The following is a 24,235-nucleotide window of genomic DNA, read 5'->3' on the forward strand; positions in this document are numbered from 1 at the left end:
AGTTATGGCTCAGTGGAAACAAATCTGACTAGTATCCGTGAGGATGCATGTTCGATCCCTGTCTTCGATTAGTGGGTTGAGGATCTGGTGTTGCCGTCTGCTGTGGTGTAGGTCACATAAGCGGCTCGAATTGTGCATTGCTGTGGCTGTGGCTTAGGCCAGCGGCTACAGCTCCCATTTAACCCCTAGCCTGGGAACCTCCATATGCTGTGGGAGTGGCCCTAAAAAGACAGAAAATAAACAAACAAAAAGTTTGTAATTATAACCTTACTTGTGGCTTCAGGTTTTTAAGCATTAAATCAAAGTGTGATTTTTCATTACGTAGACTAGCTATCTAGCTCTTGACATTTCTTGAGAGTGGATTAAATCTTTAGGGCTGCCATGCAATCCTCACGTAACCACCTGGAATTAGTGCAAATGTCATAGATGAAGGGCTCAGGCCCCCATAAGACTTCCCTCACTTCAAACAAGCCACATGTTCAGGGGTTCCCAACCCACCAGCACTTCTGAACAACTGGCTGCAAATTTAGGGGCTCCTAGGTCCCTCGCAGTTTTGCTAATTCACTAGAATGGCTCACAGAATTCAGAAAGATGCTGTACTTCTGATTATTGTTTTATTTTAAGATATGAATTGAGAACAACCAAAGGAAGAGATGTATAGTGCAAGGTTTGGCAGGGTCTCCTGCGTGAACCTTCTCTGTCCTTAGGATGCATTACTTCCTGGGCACATCCGTATCACCAACCAGGAAGCTCACCTGAGCTTTAATGTCCAGAGTTTTTATTGACGTTTCATTACATAGGCAGTTGATTGGCTATGATTGAACTCAATCTCTGAGCCCCTTCCACCCCACAAGGAGGTCAGCTGGTATTAGAAGATTAAAGGCCTAACCTTCAAATCACCTGGTGGGTCTTCTTGGCATGACTGGTCTGAGGGGCCCACCATGAATCCCAAGGGCATTCTTATTATTCCAGAAATTCTAAGAGTCTAGACTCCCCAGAAAGAGAAAGACAAATACCACATGATATCACTTATAACTGGAATCTAACATACAGCATAAATGAACATTTCCACAGAAAAGAAAATAATAGACTTGGAGAATAGACTTGTGGCTCCCCGGGGGGAGAGGGAGGGAGTGGGAGGGATCTGGAGCTTGGGGTTAATGGATGCACACTCTTGCTCTTGGAATGGATTTACAATGAGATCCTGCTGTGCAGCATTGAGAATGATGTCTAGATACTTACACAGCGATGGGAGGAAAAAATATGTATACATGTGTGGGTAACTTGGTCCCCATGCTGTGCAGTGGAAAAAAAAAAAAGAAAAATAAGAGTTTAGACTCCTACCTAGGAGCTAGGGACAAAGGCTAGGCAAATTCTTTCGTAAGTGGCAAGGTATTTTCACATATTTTTGCTAATAACTCTTGGTGATATTTACCCCTCTCAGGTGATAAAGATCTGTGGTTTATGTCCCTGTAACATGAAATATGTATTATTTCCTGGAAAAAGACATATGTAATCTAGAAAACATCCCATTTATTAATATAGAAATCCATAAACTATATAATAAATTTCTAGAATGAGTGCTATATTGAAGTATAATAATTAGGAGAAGAATAAAGCAGGTTTTTCAGACATAAACATCTGTATTCTTTAGGCTTCCATTATCCAGTTGACAACTATTGACCTTTAACGCAAATCCTTCCTATCCTTCAGTAAGAAGGTCATCTCAGCACTTCACTGTTTCTGTTCAGAGGCATCACAGGATCGTGTACTTTGTTTAGTGCCTGTTTAGACTGCTAAGCATTGGGGCTTTCTATTAAGCTAGACTCATTAGTTTTAGAAAGCTTTCAATTAGTCAAACTGCTGTAATTAACTTTCTCACTGTAATTTTCAGCCGTTCATGCTAAACAAGGGCTGATGGAGCTGAACATTTGTCTCTGTGGCTCCCACTTATCTGGATCCAAACCAAATTGAAATTGTAGATGAGAGAATAGATACTGTCTATCCCTCCCATGTGTCAAGGACATACATCTGTTATTTGACAGATTGTTTTCATCAGGACTTCCTTTGTTTTCACTATGTGTCACTTTCACATCTTTTATCATTAGGACAGACTCTGTGTCCCTCTTTGCCAGGGACTGTCCAGTTAACTTCTCTTGTCTCAGATTAATAATGAATAGCATCCTTGTCACTATCCAAAGTCTGAAGTTGGGCAAAAATTATATGGTCACCCTACTTTTGGCTAAGGGTAATCAGTCTTTTAAAAAAACATGTTTTATTTTTTTGAAAACAAATATTATTTTAATTTTTTATTTTTGAAAGTAATCTATACATATCTTTAAAAATTTAAACAATTTTTAAAGAAGCGAAAATTCCTCGAGAATTTTTTGTAAACATTTATCTCTTCTAAAAATAATATTAAAGTGTTTCGAATGCAACAACCATCTTACAAATGTTTGCATAGCGATTTTTTTTTTTTAAATGAGACTCATAGAGCCTGGAAGAAAATTCCACATTTTCCCCTAGACTTGAAACCACTTTTTCAAATGGAATCTTATGCAGAAGACTAATCTACAAAACAGGTAACTAGGGATTTGCTTTGGTGGAATTGGAGCGGGGCTCCTGAAATCCCTTCAGACCACATTCTTGCTTCCTGAAGGGGCCCTTGTGATTGCAGAAAACCCTTTTGGGTCCTCAGAGCACAGTCTAAAAAACTAGTTTTCATAAGAGATAACATGAAAGTCTTTTTTCATGGTAAATCTCTCTAAAAATGTCAACTTTTACTGTTAATACACTCAGGTGGAGAAAGACTGAAGTACTCATTTGAGTTCACTTTCAAATAGTTAGTTGGTGGCAGAACCTGGGTGAGAAGTGAGGTTCTCATGTCTTCCACTGTGCATTTCCAGTTCAGTCATACAGATCCTTCCAGTGTTTTTTTTTTTGTATCCACATTAATATGCAAATGGATGATTTATCACTCAATGGAATTGTTTTTCTGTTAGCAGCTAGATATGCATTATTATATTTTCATGTTTTTTGATATAATTTTACTTCTTATATATATACTGGTGAGAATTCTTTTCTAATATAAGCTATTCATTTGGTTTTGATAAATTATAATAAAATGGAAAGATATTATTTAGACAGCAGATTTCTTAATAAAGACTATAAGCTCTCCATTTTTATCTATCAGCTAAATTGCAGATGTATGGAAGTCTAAAACTTAAGTAATTTGATTGGTTGTTATCTGTATGAAAAATGATTTGAGTGTTATATAGAGACACATAAAGTAATATAAATATCTTTCATTTTCATAATGCATTAAGTTCACCCAGTGCCTCCACATGTATTATATCACTTATGGGTAATATTTTGTTGTGTGTATGCGCACATACGTGTATATATGATTTATGTATCTCTAGATACATTCCCACTTTTGAGTTTTGGTTCAGAATAATTAAGTGACTTATGTCAAGTCATGAAGCTAGTAAGTGGGAGAAGTAGCAGTTTAGCCCCCTTTAAACCCAGTCAGAGCTATTGTGTAAGGGCACTGCAGATTATGCAGATTTTGTGCTGTGTCCCATGCACAGAGACAATAACATGAATAGTGAACCCAAGAATTGAGCAGTGCACAACCTCGTCAACTGTACATGACCCTGCCCATTGATACCCCTTCCAGTGCACTTTTCCTCCCCCTGGTTGGGCCAATAGACTTGTGCGCCATCAAGTATAGCTGTTGTGATAAGTGCTACTTATGGAGTAATCTAAGTACTGTGGAGCCCAGAAGAGGAGGAGATTCATTTCTTTAAGGGATTATAGAAATCAATGTAATGAAAGAGTTGACTGTTACTTGGGGGAATTTAATATTTATATAATATTAATATTATTTTTTTAGGAATTATAGAGGCTGAATTCAGAAAGTTGAAATGCCCCTAGTTTTAGAGCTTTTAGTTTGAAATGGAGAAGCGTAGTTTAAAATGGCTTTCCTCGGCTCAATTCCTAAGTCTATTTGGCTGTCTAACCATCTAGTTTTTATGTCTAAAATGATGCTGTCACAACTGGGGTTCACTTTGTAACTCATGTGTGTGAGATAGACAGACAAGATCACATCCTATTTATATTCCATAGATTGCTTAAGATGGTGTCATGCTGGCTACTACAGTCTCAGAGTAAAGCTGTTGTCTGTTTTCAGAGAACATAAACTGCCCTTGGTCCAGGCCCTTGCTAGAGATTTCAACTTTTTACTGATAAACTGGGTTGAGAGAAGTGACTTTTCATTATCTAAGTTAATTTCACAAACTATATTTGGCTAATACTAATCCTGAGAGATTTTTTTTGGTTCAGAAACAGCTACTTTAGGAATATATAAAGGAGAATCTCTTAATGAACACAACAAACTAGCCTGAGATGAGCATCATTTTATGGTATTTTAGTGTTAACTGAATATGAGTGAATGAAGACATTGATGGGCTAGAACAGAGGCTGAAAAGGAGTGTTTAGAAATGAGACTGGAGAGCTGAGCAGGGAGCATCATGGTGTTTTCTTGTAAATCACTGATAAGGAACCACTGGAAGACTGAACAAGATTACATCACCTCTTAGCAAGTTCATTCTGCAGTTGGAAGTGGTAGTGCTGTGCTCAGAAAGACCTGAGAGGAGGTGGTTCCAGTGATTCCTCAGGAGAGAGGTTGGCCTGGACCAAGATATGTAAAAGTGGGAATGGACACAGCACAAGGATGCATTCACACTGTGGTTGAGAAGAACTAGTAGGACTTGTTTTTTGTTGAGAGGATTTTGATGGAGGAACAGAATAGGAGATAGAGAAAAAAGCAAGTGAAAGATGACTCCTAAGTCTCTTGTCTTTATTGATCTGTGTATTAAACATTTACTGATAAGTACGTTGTACCAGACATCTTTCTAGACACTGAAGAGGCCGTGATGAACAAGGTAAAAAAGGTGTTTGCCCTCCTTGCACTTTACTAGGAGAGACAGATAATAATCAAATAAGCTGATATACCTGTTTGGGTTTATTAGCTAGACTATGGTTTACTCCACCAAAACTTAATGGATGAGATGGGAACACAGACCAAGGAGATCAGGGAGAAGGTGGGTGGCAGTATACTACAGAGATGATCGTAATTCTTTAGACCGATGTCTTTGAGGGAGACAGAAGGTTCCAGATAAAGTTGTAAATCACACACTATAGACAGCATATATGACTTGTAAAGAAGTTTCCAGGACTGCCTGGAGGCAGGAAGGGCAATTTAAAAGGTTGTGACATTAATAATCCACATAAGATAGACAAATAACTGATTTAGGGCATATCATTGTCCAGAGAGAAGGAGATACATTAAAAAGCAATATTTAAATTATGATAGAACTTATCATTGTGGGATGTGGAAATATTTGGATGAGAGCAGTTAGGTAGTTGGTCCTAATCCCTGAGATGAGTGGATGCAAAATTTGTGATGAGTAAGAGATGTCTGTGCTTGGATATGTTGATTTTGTGGTGCTATAGGTCATCTGTGGGAAGTCTAATTGGAGATACCCTTCCAAGAATACGGTTTTCCCAACCACTTCCAAATTGATAGATACAAGATGGAATAGAACATGAAGTTATTGTGTTTCAGGCCTTCAGGATATCCTCTCAAACTCCCCAGTTCATCCTTGACCACTTAATGGGCAGTGATTCTAAGTACAGGAAGAGGGAGTTCCTGTTGGGGCTCAGCGGTAATGAATTCAACTACTATCTATGAGGATGTGGGTTTGATCCTTGGCCTTGCTCAGGGGCTTAAGGATCCAGCATTGCCATGAACTGTGGTGTAGGTCATAGACGTGGCTCAGATCTGGTATTGTTGTTGCTGTGGTGTAGGCTGGCAGCTGCAGCTCTGATTCAATCCCTAGTCTGGGTATTTCCATATATAGCAGGTGCAGCCCCCCCCCCAAAAAAAGGCAAAAGTAAATAAACGAATAAATAATAGGAACTCCTGTTGTGGCTCAGTAGTAATGAACCTGACCATTATCCATGATGGGACATGGGTTTGATCCCTGGCCTTGATCAGTGGGTTAAGGATCCCGGCATTGCCTTGAGCTTCCGTGTAGGTCGCAAATGTGGCTTGGATCTGACATTGTTGTGGCTCTGGCATAGGCCAGCAGCTGTAGCTCCAATTTGACCCCTAGCCTGGGAACTTCCATATGCTGCAGGGGCAAACCTAAAAAGACACACACACACACACACACACGCACTAAGTAAATACAGGAAGAAATCTCAACTTCCACGTTTACAAGCTACTTAATTTTTCTCCATCCTTTGTTTTCATCAACTTAGCCTCTTTTTTATTTTATATATATAAAAAAGTATATTATGTATTTATTATAAAATATATAATAAAGTATATAGCTTACTAGTAATTTTCTGCTATTTCAAAGAAATTAGGGTTTTAGTGAAGGGAAAGAAAGTGTAGGTATGTGGCTATTATTCCATATTATCTTACCTGTTCTGCCTATGGCTTTTAGCTCCTAAAAGGACCCCAAGACATAATTTGTCATGTGCCTATGTGTGCTCATTAACAGGCAAAGAAATGTCTGGAAGGCTCTAGTTCGCCATAGGGAATTGTCAGAAAATTATTAATTGCTTTACCCATTTAAATTCATTGAGAAGCTGAGCTAAATTTGTCCTAGAACATTATTTTCAACAGTTTGCTTTTATGTCAGGGGAATATGAAATTCTTCTTGCCATTATCCTGTTGTCATGGGAAATTTGTTTTGTAATTGAATGAAGTATGATGTATTTATATATCTTTCTATTTAAAAATGGTGAAAAATGTTCACATCTTTTGCTATTATTCATTAAAATGATGATGGGAACTTACAATTTGAAATTACCAAACTGGGAAGATTTTTCAAAGACAGATGGATAGATTTTTGTTTCTATATTGGCCTTACTTCACGGTTGTATCTTGAAGGATTATTAATGTTATTTTAACAGGTTTGCTCTTCATCATGAAATAAGAAGACTTGTTTTGGTTAGGAGGAGAATGCATTTTATTTCAACACACCTCCACTTTCTCTTATATTTATACGTTATCTTTAACATGACTTAAATAAATCATGAATCAGGAGGAATGAAATGAGGTCTTTAAGACTGAGCTTCTAGATCATGAAAAGTGTGAAACCCTTTCTGTCTTCTTTGCAGTGCTAGCTCTGATTACTCAGCACATACATCTTGAATGACTGATTGATTTCCAAACCACATTGTATTACCATGGAAATGATAATGCTGCAGTCAATAGTCTGAGATTCTTCCCCCATGTCCCCATTACCTCTTCCAACACCCCTTTCCATCAGTTTTAATATCCCTTTCCATATTGCTAGGAAAGATTTTCATCGAGCACAGTGCAGTTTCCTTCTCTACCACCTAAGTACAGAATGTAGAAAAGAGAGGGCATTGTGTTCCATTTTGGGAAGGAGAAGAGACATGATTGAGCATGATTGCATCTGCCCCAAAGCAGTCTGAGTCAGGCTACAGAAGCTGGTTGGCAGACTTCTCAATGAGGAGAGAGCATCTTTAGATTGCAGTAGCCTGTGTAACTTAGAACATAGACATGAGAAGCCTCTTGGATAATAACCCTGTTGAGCTTTATCTCTGATTGTAAGGGAACTTTGAGTAGGGCTGGATCCTCTGAATAATGGGAGTTTGGGGGGTTATAGTGTCACCAACATAGGCAAAATAAGACAACTAAATCTTTAGAAATCAACAGAGGAGTCTCATCTCAATCAAAGTTTATACTGATTAGAATTTTTTTTAACTTGTAAATTAAACCAGATTTTCAAGGGTTATAAAATGTTATATAAAAAGTTTTAGGTACCTCATGCCTCCTTTCCAGAAATAAAGGCATTTTGGGGTTTTTCTAAGTAATTCCTGTCATTTCAAAAGTTCCTAGGTTTGTTTTTTTTTCTACTTTATTTTTTTTATTACTCAAATGAATTTATCACATCTGTAGTTGTATAATGATCATAACAATCCAACTTCACAGGATTTCCATCCCACAACACAAGCACATCCCCCCATCCCCCAAACTGTCTCTTCCGGAGACAGCATCTGTTCTGCAAAGAAGTTCAGTCTGCCATTTTTTCAGATTCCACACGACAGTGAAAGCATTTGATGTTGGTGTCTCATTGTATGGCTGACTTCACTTAGCATGATAGTTTCTAGGTCCATCCATGTTGCTATAAATGCCATTATTTCTTTCCTTTTAATGGCTGAGTAATATTCCACTGTGTATATGTACCACATCTTCTTGATCCACTCCTCTGTCGATGGGCATTTAGGTTGTTTCCACGTCTTGGCTATTGTATATAGTGCTGCAATGAACATTGGAATACATGTGTCTTTGCGAGTCATGGTTTTCTCTGGATAGATGCCCAGGAGTGGGATTGCTGGATCAAATGGTAGTTCTATTTTGAGTTTTCTGAGGCATCTCCATACTGTTTTCCACAGTGGTTGCACCAATTGACAATCCCACCAACAGTGTACTATGGATCCTTTTTCTCCACACCCTCTCCAGCACTTATTGTTTGTAGACTTTTGGATGATGGCCATTCTGGCTGGTGTAAGGTGGTACCTCATTGTGGTTTTGATTTGCATTTCTCTAAGAATGAGTGATGTTGAACATCTTTTCCTGTGTTTTTTGGCCATCTGTATGTCTTCTTTGGAGAACTGTCTGCTTATACCTTCTGCCCATTTTTTGATGGGGTTGTTTGTTTTTTTGGTATGGAGCTGCAGAAGATGTTTATAAATTTTGGAGATGAATCCCTTGTCAGTGGATTCACTTGCAAAGATTTTCTCCCATTCTGTGGGTTGTCTTTTTGTGTTGTTTAGGGTTTCCTTTCCTGTGCAGAAACTTTGAAGTTTGATTAGGTCCCATTTGTTTATTTTTGGTTTTATTGTCAATACCCTAAGAGGTGGATCTGAGATGTTGCTGTGGTTTATGTCAGAGAGTGTTTGGCCTATGTTTTCCTCTAAGAGTTTTGGATAGTGTCTGGTCTTATATCTAGGTCTTGAATCCATTTGGAGTTTCTTTTTGTGTATGATGTTAGGGAATGTTCTAATTTCATTCTTCTCCATGTGGCTGTCCAGTTTTCCCAGCACCACTTATTGAACAAGCTGTCCTTTCTCCATTGTATATCCTTGGCTCCTTTGTCATAGATTAGTTGGCTGTAAGTGCGTGGGTTTATTTCTGGGTTTTCTATCCTGTTCCACTGATTGATATTTCTGTCTTTGTGCCAGTACCATATGATTTTGATGATTGTTGCTTTGTAGTATAGTCTGAAGTCCGGGAGCCTGATTCCTCCAGCTCCATTTTTCTTTTTCAGGATGTCTTTGGCTCTTTGGGGTCTTCTGTGCTTCCAAACAAACTTGAAAATATTTTGTTTGAGTTCTGTGAAAAATGTCCTTGGTAATTTGATAGGGATTGCATTGAATCTGTAGATTGCCTTGGGTAGTATAGTCATTTTGATAATATTGATTCTTCCAATCCATAAGCATGGTATATCTTTCCATCTATTTGTGTCATCTTTGATTTCTTTCATCAGTGTCTTGTAGTTTTCAGAGTACAGGTCTTTTGTCTCTTTAGGTAGGTTTACTCCTAGGTATTTGATTCTTTTGGATGCAATGGTAAATGGGATTGCTTCCCTAATTTCGTTGTCTGTTCTTTCATTGTTAGTGTATAGAAATGCAGTCGATTTCTGTGTATTAATTTTGTATCCTGCAACTTTGCCAACTTCGTGGATGAGCTCTAACAGTTTTCTGGTAGAGTCTTTAGGATTCTCTAGGTATAGTATCATGTCATCTGCAAATAGGAATCCAATTTGGATTTCTTTTATTTCTTTTACTTCTGTGATTGCTGTGTCTGGGACTTCCAAACTATGTTGAAGAGTAGTGGCGAGAGCAGACATCCTTGTCTTGTTCCTGATCTCAGCGGGAATTCCTTCAGCTTTTCACCCTTGAGAATAATGTTCGCTGTGGGTTTGTCTTATATGGCCTTTATCATGTTGAGGTAGGTTCTCGCTATGCCCAATCTTTGAAGGGTTTTTATCAGAAATGGGTGTTGGATTTTGTCAAAGGCTTTTTCCGTGTCTATTGAGAGGATCATATGGTTTTTATCCTTCAGTTTGTTAATGTGGTGTATCATACTGATGGATTCATGGATATTGAGGAACCCTTGCATCCCTGGGATAAATCCCACTTGATCATGATGTACAATCCTTTTAATAGATTGTTGGATGTGGTTTGCTAGCATTTTGTTGAGGATGTTTGGATCAATGTTCATCAGTGAAATTGGCCTGTAGTTTTCTTTTTTTGTGGTATCTTTGTCTGGTTTTGTTATCAGGATGATGGTGGCCTCATGGAATGATTTTGGGAGTATCCATTCCTCTGCAATTTTTTGAAATAGTTTCAGAAGGAGAGGTGTTAGTTCTTCTCTAAATGTTTGATGGAATTCACCTGTGAAGCCGTCTGGCCCTGGACTTTTGTTTGTTGGAAGTTTTTAAATCACAGTTTCAATTTCAGTTCTTGTGATTGGTCAGTTCATCTTTTCTATTTCATCTTGGTTTAGTCTTGGAAGATTGTACCTCTCTAAGAATTTGTCCATTTCTTCTAGGTTTTCTGTTTTATTGGCATACAGTTTCATATAGTAGTCTCTTATGATCCTTTGTATTTCTGTGATGTCTGTTGTTACTTCTCCTTTTTCATTTCTAATTTTATTGATGTGAGTTCTCTCTCTTTTTTGCTTGATAAGTCTGGCTAAGGGTTTATCAATTTTGTTGATCTTTTCAAAGAACCAGCTTTTCGTTTCATTGATCTTTCCTATGGTTTTCTTTGTCTCTATTTCATTGATTTCTGCTCTGATCTTTATGATTTCTTTCCTTCTACTAAGTTAGGTCTTATCTGTTCTTCTCTCTTGAGCTGCTTTAGAAGTAAAGTTAGCTTGTTTATTTGAGCTTTTTCTTGTTTCCTGAGGTGGGCTTGTATTGCTATAAACTTTCCTCTTAGAATGGCTTCTGCTGCATCCCATAGGTTTTGGAGTGTCATATCTTCATGTCATTTGCTAATAGGTATTTTTTACTTTCCTCTTTGATTTCTTCAGTGATCCATTGGTTGTTTAGTAGCATGTTGTTGAGTCTCCACGTGTTTGTGTTTTTTGCAGTTTTTCTCATTGTTGATTTCCAGTCATATAGCATTGTGGTCGGAAAAAGATGCTTGATATGCTTTCAATTTTCTTAAAGTTACCGAAGTTGGATTTGTAGCCCAGGATGTGATCCATCTTAGAGAATGTTCCTTGTGCTCTTGAGAAGAATGTGTATTCTATTGCTTTTGGATGGAATGTCCTATAAATATCTATTAAGTCCATCTGGTTTAATGCATCATTCAGGGCCTGTGTTTCCTTATTGATTTTCTGTCTGGTTGATCCGTCCATTGCTGTAAGTGGGGTGTTAAAGTCCCCCACTATTACTGTGTTCTTGTCGATTTGTCCTTTTAAGGTTGTTAGCAGTTGCCTTATTTATTGTGGTGAACCTGTGTTGGGTGCATAGCTATTTAAAATTGTTATATCTTCTTCTTGGATTGATCCTTTGATCCTTATGTAATGTCCTTCTTTGTCCCTTAAAATAGTCTTCATTTTAAGGTCTATTTTGTCTGATATGAGTTTTGCAACTCCAGCTTTCTTTTGATCCCCGTTTGCATGGAATATTTTCTTCCATCCTCTCACTTTCAATGTGTATGTTTCCCTAGAAATGAAGTGGGTCTCTTGAAGACAACATATATATGGGTCTTGTTTTTGTATCCCTTCAGCCAGTCTATGTCTTTTGGTTGGGGCATTTAGCCCATTATTAATTAAGGTAATTATTGATATGTATGTTCTTATTGACATTTTATTAATTGTTTGGGTTTGCTTTTGCTGCTTTTTTTTTCTTTCCTTCTTCTCTTGTTCTTTTCTGCCTAGAGAAGTTTCTTTAGTATTTGTTGTAAGGCTGGTTTGATGTTGCTGAATTCTCTCAGCTTTTGTTTATCTGTGAAGCTTTTGATTTCTCCTTCAAATCTGAATGAGAGCCTTGCTGGGTAGAATATTCTTGGTTGGAGGTTTTTTCCTTTCATCATGTTAAGTGTATCATGCCACTCCCTTCTGGCCTGCAGAGTTTCTGCTGAAAAAATCTGCCGATAACCTTATTGGGGTTCCCTTGTCTGTTATTTGTTTCTTTTCCCTAGCTGCTTTCCAGATTTTCCCTTTGCCTTTAATTTTGGTCAGTTTGATTAATATGTGTCTTGGTGTATTCCTCCTTGGGTGTATTTTATATGGTACTCGTTGTGCTTCCTGGATTTGAGTGAGTGATTCCTTCCCAATGTTAGGGAAGTTTTCGGCTATTATCTCTTGGAATATTTTTTCTGTCCCCTTCTCTCTCGCTTCTCCTCTGGCACGCCAGTAATACGGATGTTGGTGCGTTTAAGGTTGTCCCAGAGTTCTCTGAGACTGTCTTCATTTGTTTTCAATCTTTTTTCTCTTTTCTGTTCCGCATCCATAATTTCCACTAATCTGTCCTCCACCTCACTTATTCGAGCTTCTGCCTCCTGTATTCTGCTGTCAGCTGCTTCTAGTGAGCTTTTTTATTTCAGTTATTGTATTTTGCATCTCTTCTTGTTTAAGTTTTATATCTTGTATCTCTTTGGTCAGTGTTTCCTATAAGTTATCCATCTCTGCCTCCAGTTTGTTTCCAATGTCTTGCATCATCTTCGGCATGAACAGTCTAAAGTTTTTTTCCTGGAGGCTGAGAACCTCCTGATCACTTAGCTGATTTTCTGGGGTTTTTCCTTTCTCCCTCATCTGAGTTATAGTTCTCTGTCTTTTCATTTGTATAGGTTTTTGGTGTGGTGACCTTTTTACAGATATTAGAGTTGTAGCCTCTCTTCCTTCTGATTTATGCCCCCCTGTGGCCGAAGTCAGTATGGGGGCTTGGTGTAGGCTTCCTGATGGGAGGGGCTGATGCCTGCCCCTGGGTAAGTGGAGCCGATTCTAATCCCTCTGGTGGGTAGTGCTTAGTCTCTGGATGGGATTAGAGGCAGCTGTGTGCCTGAGGGGTCTTTAGGTGGCCTGTTTAGTGATGGGTGGGGCTGTGACCCACCTGGATTGTTGTTTGCCCTGGGGTTTCTCAGTGTTGACTAATGGGTGGGGCCTGATTTTCCCAAAATGGCCACCTCCAGAGAAAGGCAGGGCTGCTGAATATTCCCGAGAGCTTTGCTTTCAATGTCCTTCCCTCACGACAAGCCACATTCACCCCTGTTTTCCCAGGATGTCCTCCAAGAACTGCAGTCAGGTTTGACCCAGATTCCCATGGAGACTTTGCTTTGCCCTGGGACCCAGTGCACGAGAAAGTCCATGTGTACCTTTTAAGAATGGGGTCTCAGGAGTTCCCATTATGGTGCAGTGGTTGGCGAGTCTGACTAGGAACCATGAGGTTGCGGGTTCGGTCCCTGCCCTTGCTCAGTGGGTTAACGATTCAGTGTTGCTGTGAGCTGTGGTGTAGGTTGCAGATGTGGCTCGGATCCAGTGTGCTGTGGCTCTGGTGTAGGCTGGTGGCTGCAGCTCCGATTCAACCCCTAGCCTGGGAACCTCCATATGCCATGGGAGTGGCCCAAAGAATTAGCAAAAAGACAAAAAAAAAAAAAAAGAATGGGGTCTCCATTTCCCCCAGTCCTGTGGAGCTCCTGCACACAAGCCCCACTGGCCTTCAATGCCAGATGCTGCAGGGGCTCTTTCTCCCAGTGCCAGATCCCCACACGTGAGAATTTGATGTGGGGCTCAGAACTCTTACTCCTGTAGGTGAGTCTGTGAACCAGTTAGTTTCCAGTGTGTGGGGCTTCCCACCCAGGCGGTATGGGGTTGTGTATATCACGAAATCGCCCCTCCTACCTCTTGATGTGTCCTCCTCTTTTTCTTCTTGAATAGGATATCTTTTTTAAGGCTTATGGTCCATTTGTGTGAAGAATGCTCAGTCTTTAGTTGTGAATTTTTTTGTTTTTAGGAGGGACGTTGAGCTCTAGTCCTTCTATTCTGCCATCTTAATCTCGTCCTCAAATGTTCCTAGGTTTTTAAAATGATTGACCATGTCTTAGCGGATATTTTCACAGATGTTTCTCTTATTATTTTTTTTTTGTTATTGTTGTTTTTGCTGTTTGACAGAGGACAATAGAGAGCTATGTGGATAAACGCATGGGCACGACATATGGCCCTCCTGCAGGAAAGAAGATGACGGTTTTTATTGATGATGTGAATATGCCAATAATCAATGAGTGGGGAGACCAGGTATATTGATCCTATTGTGCCCTTGATTTGCCTATTTCTTCATTGATTTATTTTTTGATGAGTAAATATTTTTCTGTTTTCCAACATGCAATTTCTAAATTACAGGAAAGTCCACCCATTATTTGAAAACAAAGAGTTAGGTGCTGGGATATAAAGGAATGGCATTTTAACTCTGAAAGTTGTCTTTCTTAGGTTACAAATGAAATAGTACGACAGCTGATGGAACAGAATGGATTTTACAACCTAGAGAAGCCTGGGGAGTTTACCAGCATTGTGGATATCCAGTTTTTAGCAGCTATGATCCATCCTGGGGGTGGACGCAATGATATACCCCAAAGACTTAAGAGGCAATTCTCTATATTTAACTGCACGCTGCCCTCTGATGCTTCTGTGGACAAGATCTTTGGTAAAATGAATGTCAGTGGGACATGGGAGGGAAGAACACTTGCTGTGTTCCAATGAGAAATTATCCACCCAGAGGTCAACAGAGAAAGAGCTCCTTTGGGTGGCTCCTTAAACTTGTTTCCTCTTCACTCGCAAATAATATATGTTGTTTATATAAGGATTTATTATGTAGATGTACTGGGCTGGGTATAAGGTAGATATTTTCTATATATGTATGACTTCAAGTAACTGCCACAAACTTCTTAAGCCAGGAGGTGAAACATTAAATGATCTTGGACATGATGAGATGCTTTCCTTATGGATACACATTGGTCTGGATTGATATACCAAAAGTTTATGTAGCTGATACTTTAGCCAAACCATATAATGATTTTGGCCAAAGGAAATAATACTGTACAAAGTGGGGATGATCCAGAGTATAATCCTCAGAGTAATGTATAGGCTTGTAACAAATCATTGATTGATTGCATATGAGCTATTTCAGAAGTAACCTCACTGAAGGAACATGAGGCCAATAGATAACCATAATTATTTAACTGAGTAATGAAAATGAGTTTAGAAACTGATTTTGGAATCACTCTTTTCAGAAGAAGAGTGTAAAGTTATGCATGCATTCGTGTTAGGTATTAATTTACCATTTCTGAAACTGCGACTGAGAAAAAACTCATTAGGATTACCCTAATTAATTTCTTGCAGACCAGAATGTCCTCTTAACACCCTAGGCTAGTGGAGTATGGCAGTGTCTGCTTTCAATTGCAGCTGTGGGCAAAGGTTTGGAAATCAAATGACACGGGAATTATCTAAACTTGGAAGAAGTAAAATGGACCAGAAAGAATGTCTGTTATCACTTTTAATTATTCTTTTTTTGCCTGGAAAATTTTATCTATAAAGTAAATTAAAGTATTTTATAATGCATGGAGAGGCAACAGAAGATTGGAGAAATGTTAGAGGATTCATGAAACTTCCCTTTTTCTTACCTTTTTGTAAGGCAACTTTATATATTCTTCATTGTTACCCATTTAATAATATTTAATTAGTTCAGCTAGAGTTTTCAATAATATTGCTTAATCAACTTTTCAGTATTTTAATGCTAACTTGCTTGAACCTATATCTACTTTTTAGATTTAAAAAAACCCAAAGAATATTAATTGATAGAAGTTTAACAGGTGCTTATCTATCAAAATGTGTAAATATGTTTGTACTTAACATTATAATATTTTAATTTTAATTTAGCTGATTTGAATTGTTAGACAAAATGTTGTGATTTTTTTTTCCCCTTTTCAGGAGTGATTGGGATAGGTTACTACTGTATCCAAAGGGGTTTCTCAGAAGAAGTGAGAGATTCAGTGATGAAATTAGTTCCCCTGACACGCCGACTTTGGCAGATGACAAAGAGTAAAATGCTTCCTACTCCTGCAAAATTCCATTATGTTTTTAACCTTAGAGATCTTTCTAGGATCTGGCAGGGAATGTTGAACACCACTTCAGAGGTTATCAAGGAACCAGATGTAAGTGATACATAAGAGAGTAAAACAAGTAACTTTGTTATTTATTATAAACTCTAAACATTCTTAATAATGTAATTTTTAGTGGAATTACAGAAATATTTTGGAATATTTTAGCATGGACTTTTTTTTTTCTTTGCTGCTTTTCATTAACATAAATAAGGGCAAATGATGCCAGGAGTTTTCTCTTAAAAAATTCCAATTAAATTTGGTTTATGTTCAAGGAAATGGTATACACAATTATCATCTAATGAGTAGGATAAAAGAAACAATTGATTTTATTTTCTTGTTGTAAGATAATTTTCTTATACTAAATAGTAGAAAGGATTGCTTTTACTTTGCTGTATAATAATCTTCATATTATTCATATTATAAATACCAACTGACATTTTAACTTAAAAAAGTAATTATCTTTATAAATTTTTAAAATTGAAGAAAGAAACCATTTTATTATTAATCATGCATGATCTTTCCTTTCCATATGATGAAATACACTAAAAGAATTACATATATTGGTAAAACTGAAAAGAGACATAAGAGTATAAAGTTCATGACAGAAAATTGAGCATTTGTACATATGTTTGAATATAGCAGTTCCTAGCATTCTAAGAATTCTCTTTGAACTGAAAGGAATTCTAGTGTGTAAAATGCAGTATGTGTGTAATTTGTAAAATTGTCAAGTATGTAATATGTAAACATGCAGCATGCCTTTTTCTTTTCCCCCAAGCATAGCCTATGTGCTCATGCTAAGGCAGCATCACTCTCTTTGTCACCCTTTTATGGAACTGAGGTGGTAGTTAAGCAAGTAGATTTTAGGGGACTTCTCCACATAATCACACAGAGACAGTTGAGATGTCAACCAAATCGTCACTAGGCATATCATGTGTTGACTATTAAAAAAACTCAGGGAGTTCCTGTCAAGGCGCAATGATTAACGAATCTGACTAGGAACCATGAGGTTTGGTCCCTGGCCTTGCTCAGTGGGTTAAGGATATAGCGTTGCCTTGAGCTGTGGTGTAGGTCGCAGACAAGGCTTGGATCTGGCGTTGCTGTGGCCCTGGTGTAGGCCGGCAGCTACAGCTCCAGTTATATCCCTAGCCTGGGAAACTCCATATGCCGCGGGAGAGGCCCTAGAAGATGGCAAAAAAACCCCAAAAAACAAAAAACCCAGCTTTGCTCCAGATGCTTACAAGGTAGGTAACTACACTGACTCCAGGGCATTTTGAGAAAAACTCACTCTTCTAGTTACAGAGAATTGGGAGTCATTTTAGCAGCAGTGAACATGTTAAGTTCATTTTTTCTCTCAAAGTTACTGACAAATTAATGGTATTATGGAATGTGGTTTTTCAATAATACTTTTTGAGTAGTATTTTTTATTATTGTTTTTTAACTTTTTAATTTTTATCTTTTAAAATTTAATTTTATTGGAGTATAGTTAACTTACAATATTGTTTTAGTTTCAGGTGTACAGTTTAGTTTCAGGTGTATAGTTAAGTGAATCAGTCATACATATACATATATCCATTCTTTTTTCCCATATGGGTTATTACAGACTATTGAGTAGATTTTCCAGTACTACACAGTAGGTTCTTATTGGATTCTTATTTTATTCTTATTTTTCTTATTGTATTCTTATTATTCTTATTTTTCTCTTCACTAGACTCCTCCTCCACCAAACTTACTAACGCCTTATCAAACCAGGTCACATCATCAGACGTGGCTAGGTTTGATATTATCATGAACTTTTGTCTGAACTGAATCATTATAGGTATTTAATGCAGGCCGGCAGCTATAGCTCCAGTTATACCCCTAGCCTGGGAACCTCCATATGCCATGGAAGCAGTACTAGAAAACGGCAAAAAAAACCCCCAAAAAACAAAAAACCCAGCTTTGCCCCAGATGGGGCAGTTCTAGCTATTGGTATTATCATGAACTTTTGTCTGAACTGAATCACTATAGGTATTTTACAAAACTTTTATTTTCTGGCAACCAAGTAGCAATTTATCTTCAGTAATGTAATGGCTTTAAAACCTTCTAACTTGCAAAACATTGTCAAGTTAGGAAACTTCCACCAGTCTTTCATAGCAAATAATGAGCTTAGACAAACATTTGCTGTTCTTGCTATAGGAACAGGTACATTGAGCAATTAATTCGATCAACTTCCAGTTAACTTTGGGCCCTGGATTATTTAGATTAGATGATTGCTTTGTGCCTAAATTCCATATTTTTGCCATACATTTCCTTCATGTTGTGTTAAGTAAATATATCTTTGCAATGATCTCAGTTTCATATGCGAGAGTTGTTTATATGCTACATTTATATTATGCCACATGAATTCAGGTGTCTTATTCAGACTAATTGATCACAAACATAAGATTTTTACATAGAATATTAGGGTTGATCACGGTATTCTGTCTAGAGATGTTTTTGTTTTAATTTAGAGACTGAACATGAATAGACACTATTTTCTATTTAATATACTTGAATGAGATCAATTTGGAATGAAGTATATTTTAACTTTTTATGTATTTATTTTTAATAGGACAGTTGTATTCATGGATGATTTCTTGTATACTCAGACTGTGAAACATGTATTTTGTATCCCTTCATTCCCTGTACAAATGCCAGTAATGTCCCCCAGGTCATTTTGGCAACCAAAATTGTCCTTTTTTTTTTTTTTGGTGATAACATGCTGAACGAAAACCATTAGCCTAGATTTTTTTCTAATGGGCTCCCAAACCTATTGTTCATATTGAAAGGAAACCAGTAATGTTAACCTTAACTTTTTATAATGTAGCATGTTAAGTCTGGGAAGATGGTGCTCTATAGTATCATCCACTTGGATTCCAAACTCTGGCATAAAGGGAATTAATGACTCATTGTCATCTTGCCTTTTACAGGAACTGTTAAGACTGTGGAAGCATGAGTGTAAACGTGTTATCGCTGATCGTTTCACAGCATCTGATGATGTGACCTGGTTTGATAAGGCTTTAGTAAGCTTGGTGGAGGAGGAGTTTGGTGAAGAGAAAAAACTCTTGGTGGATTGCGGAAGTGACATTTATTTTGTGGATTTCTTGAGGGATGCACCAGAAGCTACAGGTAAACTCTGAAAGCAGAATTTGAAACTCCCTAAAGGGGTCTCTGAAGACAGAAGGTTCAGTTCAGGAGTGTTGAATTTTTATCTAGTAAGTTGTACTGAAACCAGCCTGGGACACAAGAGGTGCTCAATAAATACAGAATGAATGAATAAAGGGACCCATGAAGTTCAAAGATGAATCTTTTTTTTTTTTTTTTTTTTTTGCTCTAATCGGAGCTGTAGCCACCGGCCTATGCCAGAGCTACAGCAATGCGGGATATGAGCTGTGTCTGTGACCCACACCACAGCTCATGGCAAAGACAGATCCTTAACCCACTGATTAAGGCCAGGGAACGAATCCGCAACCTCATGGTTCCTAGTTGGATTCGTTAACCGCTGTGCCACAACGGGAACTCCAAAGATGAATCATTTTTATGCCTATCAGTCTTGGACATTATGTTAGATTTGGGAGACAGGAGGGGGAGGACAATGATGCATAAGCCACACAGGTGGACTTGAGGAAGGGGTCTCCCTATACATTAACTGGGCAGGTCTCTGAACTTTCTTCAACCTGATTCTCCTCTTTTATAAAAATGGAAATATTGATATCACTTATATGTGAAATCTAAATGGCACAGTGAACCTACCTACCAAACAGAACCAGATCCATGGACATAGAGAACAGACTGGTGGTGGCCAAGGGGGAAAGGGTTGGGGGAGGGATGGAGTTGGGCGTTGGGTTCAACATAGGCAAACTATTACGTATAGGATGGATTAACAAGAAGGTTCTACTGTATAGCATAGGAAACTATATTCAATACACTGTGTTAAACTATAATGGAAAAGAATACCAAAAAAAGAATGCATATAATATATGTATAACTGAATCATTTTGCCATATAGAAGAAATTAGCAGAACATTGTATAAATTGACTATACCTCAATAAAAATGGAAATATTAATATATGCATCATGGGGCACTGTGGGGAATAAATGAAATGCTATCTGTGGATGGCTGGGGCTGCCTGTGGCTCATACTCACTGCCAAATGAAAGGTAGCAAAACTGCAATGATTATTACTGTAGTATTTCCAGGTGTTGATAATAAAAAGGAAATCCTCAAATTATCTGAGAGGGCCATTGAATATAATAGAAAGAGGTGGGTGGTGTGGAGGCAAGATTTTGTGGTTATGGCTCTATGAAAAATTGAGAAAAATGACTTTTCTGGTGAAAAGAGGTAGTGCTTCAATTATCTTTTCCCTCAGAAATAACTGAGCTTAAGTAGAATATTTTTTTTTCATTTATAAACTTCTTCTAATACTGAGAATGCATTTTAAGTTCATTTAAATTTTTCATATTTAAAAAGGTGTGTTTAAACCCATGTTATTTGTATCCTCTAAATGACTGAAGGTGACCAGGCAGCCCCTTACCAATATGATAAAGGTGTATATGATCTGTTAGGTTTCTGAGGGATAGTTGCAAAAGCAGGTCTATCCCTGGCCGTGTGGTTAGAATGCTCCTTCCACAGAAAGAAACTGACACATTTTATTTTAAATCAGGTCACACATATCCAAAAACTGTGTAAAGGTAAAAGCATTTACAAGCTAATTAGAATTTATGTATTTTTCCCCTTTAATTCAGAAGGATAAGTAATTACATTATGTTTTTCAAAAAGCAAAGCACAACTGCAACATTTTGGGTCGGGTGGAGGCTGGAAGTTGGGTGGGATGGGGTGAAGGAGTCTAGAGGCAAACAGAACCCTTTGTGACTTCAAAGCATTTTGTTTCTTAAAAGTTGAACTGAAGCAATGAAGTGACTATTGAGATTCAGTTAGTGAGAGCTTTGCAGATAGGCCAGTTTTAAGAATTATATTAAATGAGTTTCCTTGCTTTATCATGAAAAGGTTAATATACTTTATATTAGAACAGGCTCAATTAAAAGTAATTATGGACTATTAGACTTGGAAGATTCACTCTTTTTCTAGTACTCAGTGAATTTCTAAGTTGTTATTAGTGTGTTCAACTAATGCTTCACTTTTTCCCCTGTTACTGATGTTAACTGATAGTGAATTTATATATGTCCAATTTAGCTTTGTATTTGGCATTATGCTTTAAAGGGAAAGTTGGAAAAGCATTAAATTGGTATGTTGTGTTTCTAATTTGAAAAAATTGTTGATTTTATTTATTTATTTATTTTTAGGGCTGCGCCATGGCATGTGGAGGTTCCCAGGCTAGAGGTCAAATTGGAGATGCAGCTGCCAGCCTATACCACAGCCACAGCAACATCATATCCAAGCCTCTTCTGCAACATACACCACAGTTCATGGCAATGACAGATCCTTGACCTACTGAGCAAAATTTGTTAAATTTAGTACTTTTCCCAGTGAAATAATTCAGTGTTTGTTTATTAATGAAATCTTTTTTTTCCTATTTTCTCTCAACCCTCCACCTACATGTCCCCCAATTCATTTCTGTTTTCACCCCAACTCCAAATTCCTGAATCATAAAAATTTCCTTTTAAAATTGCATCCCCTCCAAAATCAAATACCTTGGAATACACCTGGCCAAGGAAGTAAAAGACTTATATGCTAGGAACTATAAAACATTAATCAAGGAAATTAAAGAGGATTCAAAGAAATGGAAAGATACTCTATGCTCCTGGGTTGGAAGAATTAATATTGTAAAAATGGCCATACTACCCAAAGCAATCTACAGATTCAATTCAGTCCTTATCAAACTACCCATGACATTTCTCACAGAACTAGAACAAACAATCCAAAAATTTATATGGAACCACAGAACTAGAACAAACAATTCAAAAATTTATATGGAACCACAAAAAATTGCCAAAGCAATTCTGAGGAACAAAAACCAAGTGGGAGGCATAACTCCCCCACACTTCAGGCAATATTACAAAGCCACAGTCATCAGGATAGTGTGATACTGGTATCAAAATAGACATACAGACCAATGGAACAGAATAGAGAACCCAGAAATAAACCCTATGGTCAATTAATTCTTGAGAAAGGAGGCAAGAACATAAAATGGGAAAAAGACAGTCTTTCCAGCAAGTATTGCAGGGAAACCCAGACAGCTGCATGCAAATCAATGAAACTAGAACATACCCTCACACCATGTACAAAAATGAACTCAAAATTGCTTAAAGACTTAGCTATAAGGGTGTCTTCATCAAACTCCTAGAAGAAAACATAGGAAAAACATTCTCTGACATCCACCTTATAAATGTTTTCTCAGGTCAGTCTCCCAAAACAACAGAAATGAAAGCAAAAATAAACCAGTGGGATCTAACCAAACTCAAAAGCTTTTGCACAGCAAAGGAAACCAAAAAGAAAACAAAAAGTCAACTTGCAGAATGGGAGAAAAGAGTTTCAAATGATACAACTGACAAGGGCTTAATCTCTAAAATGTGCAAGCAACTTATACACCTCAACAGCAAAAAAGCCAACAACCCGATGGAAAAATGGGCAAAAGACCTGAATAGACTGTTCTCCAAGGAAGATATACAAATGGCCAACAAGCACATGAAAAAATGCTCAACATCCCTGGTTATTAGAAAAATGCAAATCAAAACTACCATGAGATACCACCTCACACCAGTCAAAATGGCCATCATTAATAAGTCCACAAATAGCAAATGTAGGAGGGGGTGTGGAGAAAAGGGAACCCTCCTGCATTGTTGGTGGGAATGTAAACTGGTACAACCACTATGGAGAACAGTATGGAGGTACCTTAGAAAACTGTACATGGAACATATGACCCAGCAACCCCACTCTTGGGCACATATCCGGACAAAACTCTACTTAAAAGAGACACATGCACCCGCATGTTCATTGCAGCAGTATTCACAATAGCCAAGACATGGAAACAACTCAAATGTCCATTGACAGATGATTGGATTAGGAACATGTGGTATATATACACAATGGAATACTACTCAGCCATAACAAACAACAAAATAATGCCATTTGCAGCAACCTGGATGGAACTAGAGACTCTCATACTGAGTGAAGTAAGTGAGAAAGGGAAAGACAAATACCATGTGATATCACTTATATCAGGAATCTAATATATGGCACAAAGGAACCTTTCCACAGAAAAGAAAATCATGGATTTGGAGAATAGACTTGTGGTTGCCTAGGGAGAGAGGGAGGGAGTGGGATGGACTGGGAATTTGGGGTTGATAGCTGCAAACTATTGCTTTTGGAATGGATGAGCAATGGGATCCTTCTGTGAAGCACTGGGAAATATATCTAGTCACTTATGATGGAGCATGATAATGTGCAAAAATAGAATGTGTACATGTATGGGTAACTGGGTCACCATGCTGTATAGTAGGAAAAAAATTGTATTGGGGAAATAACTAAAAATTTTTTTAAGAAGAAATAAAATGTCCATTAAACTGGTATCATTTTCAGGGAGGTACTATATAGCATGTGTCAACCATGTGAGTGTAATTACCTTTCAGTTTTTGAAAATATGTGATAGGAGTCAGTTATTCACCAAGTCAGGACTTATTTTTGGATTTGTAAAAGACCTCTGTGTTGGATAATAACGTGGTGTCGGCCCTGCATGAGAAGACTAAATGAATGAAGTCTAAATTGTTCTGAGTGCCTGCAAACGGATCAAATGGCATTCAAAATAATAACTCAGTTTTTCATTAGGACTGTGACTATACTTCCAACTTTTCAGAGATACACTCTTTACGGTTGAAAACACGCTATATAAAATTGTTAAAAGTTATTATCATGGAAAAATAAATTATGGAAAAACAAAAATAATAGAATGAATTCTTTTTAAAAGAGAGGGCCACAGAGAAAACAGCAGCTCAATAATATGTATTCAAAATATTTTCTAATAAATGGAACCAAAAATAT

At 37.6% G+C, this 24,235-nt stretch overlaps 1 protein-coding gene across 1 annotated transcript in view; it reads left to right on the forward strand.

Annotated features, from left to right (window-relative positions):
• DNAH5 (dynein axonemal heavy chain 5) overlaps positions 1 to 24,235 on the forward strand; it is a 255,165-nt gene that overhangs the window by 139,737 nt on the left and 91,193 nt on the right. The window contains 4 exon segments of the mRNA XM_047799614.1: positions 14,234 to 14,356; positions 14,549 to 14,762; positions 16,046 to 16,269; positions 19,167 to 19,365. Coding sequence (XP_047655570.1) covers positions 14,234 to 14,356; positions 14,549 to 14,762; positions 16,046 to 16,269; positions 19,167 to 19,365 — 760 coding nt within the window.

Source organism: Phacochoerus africanus, chromosome 1 (assembly GCF_016906955.1).
Source record: "Phacochoerus africanus isolate WHEZ1 chromosome 1, ROS_Pafr_v1, whole genome shotgun sequence".
Classification (NCBI taxonomy): Eukaryota; Metazoa; Chordata; class Mammalia; order Artiodactyla; family Suidae; genus Phacochoerus; species Phacochoerus africanus.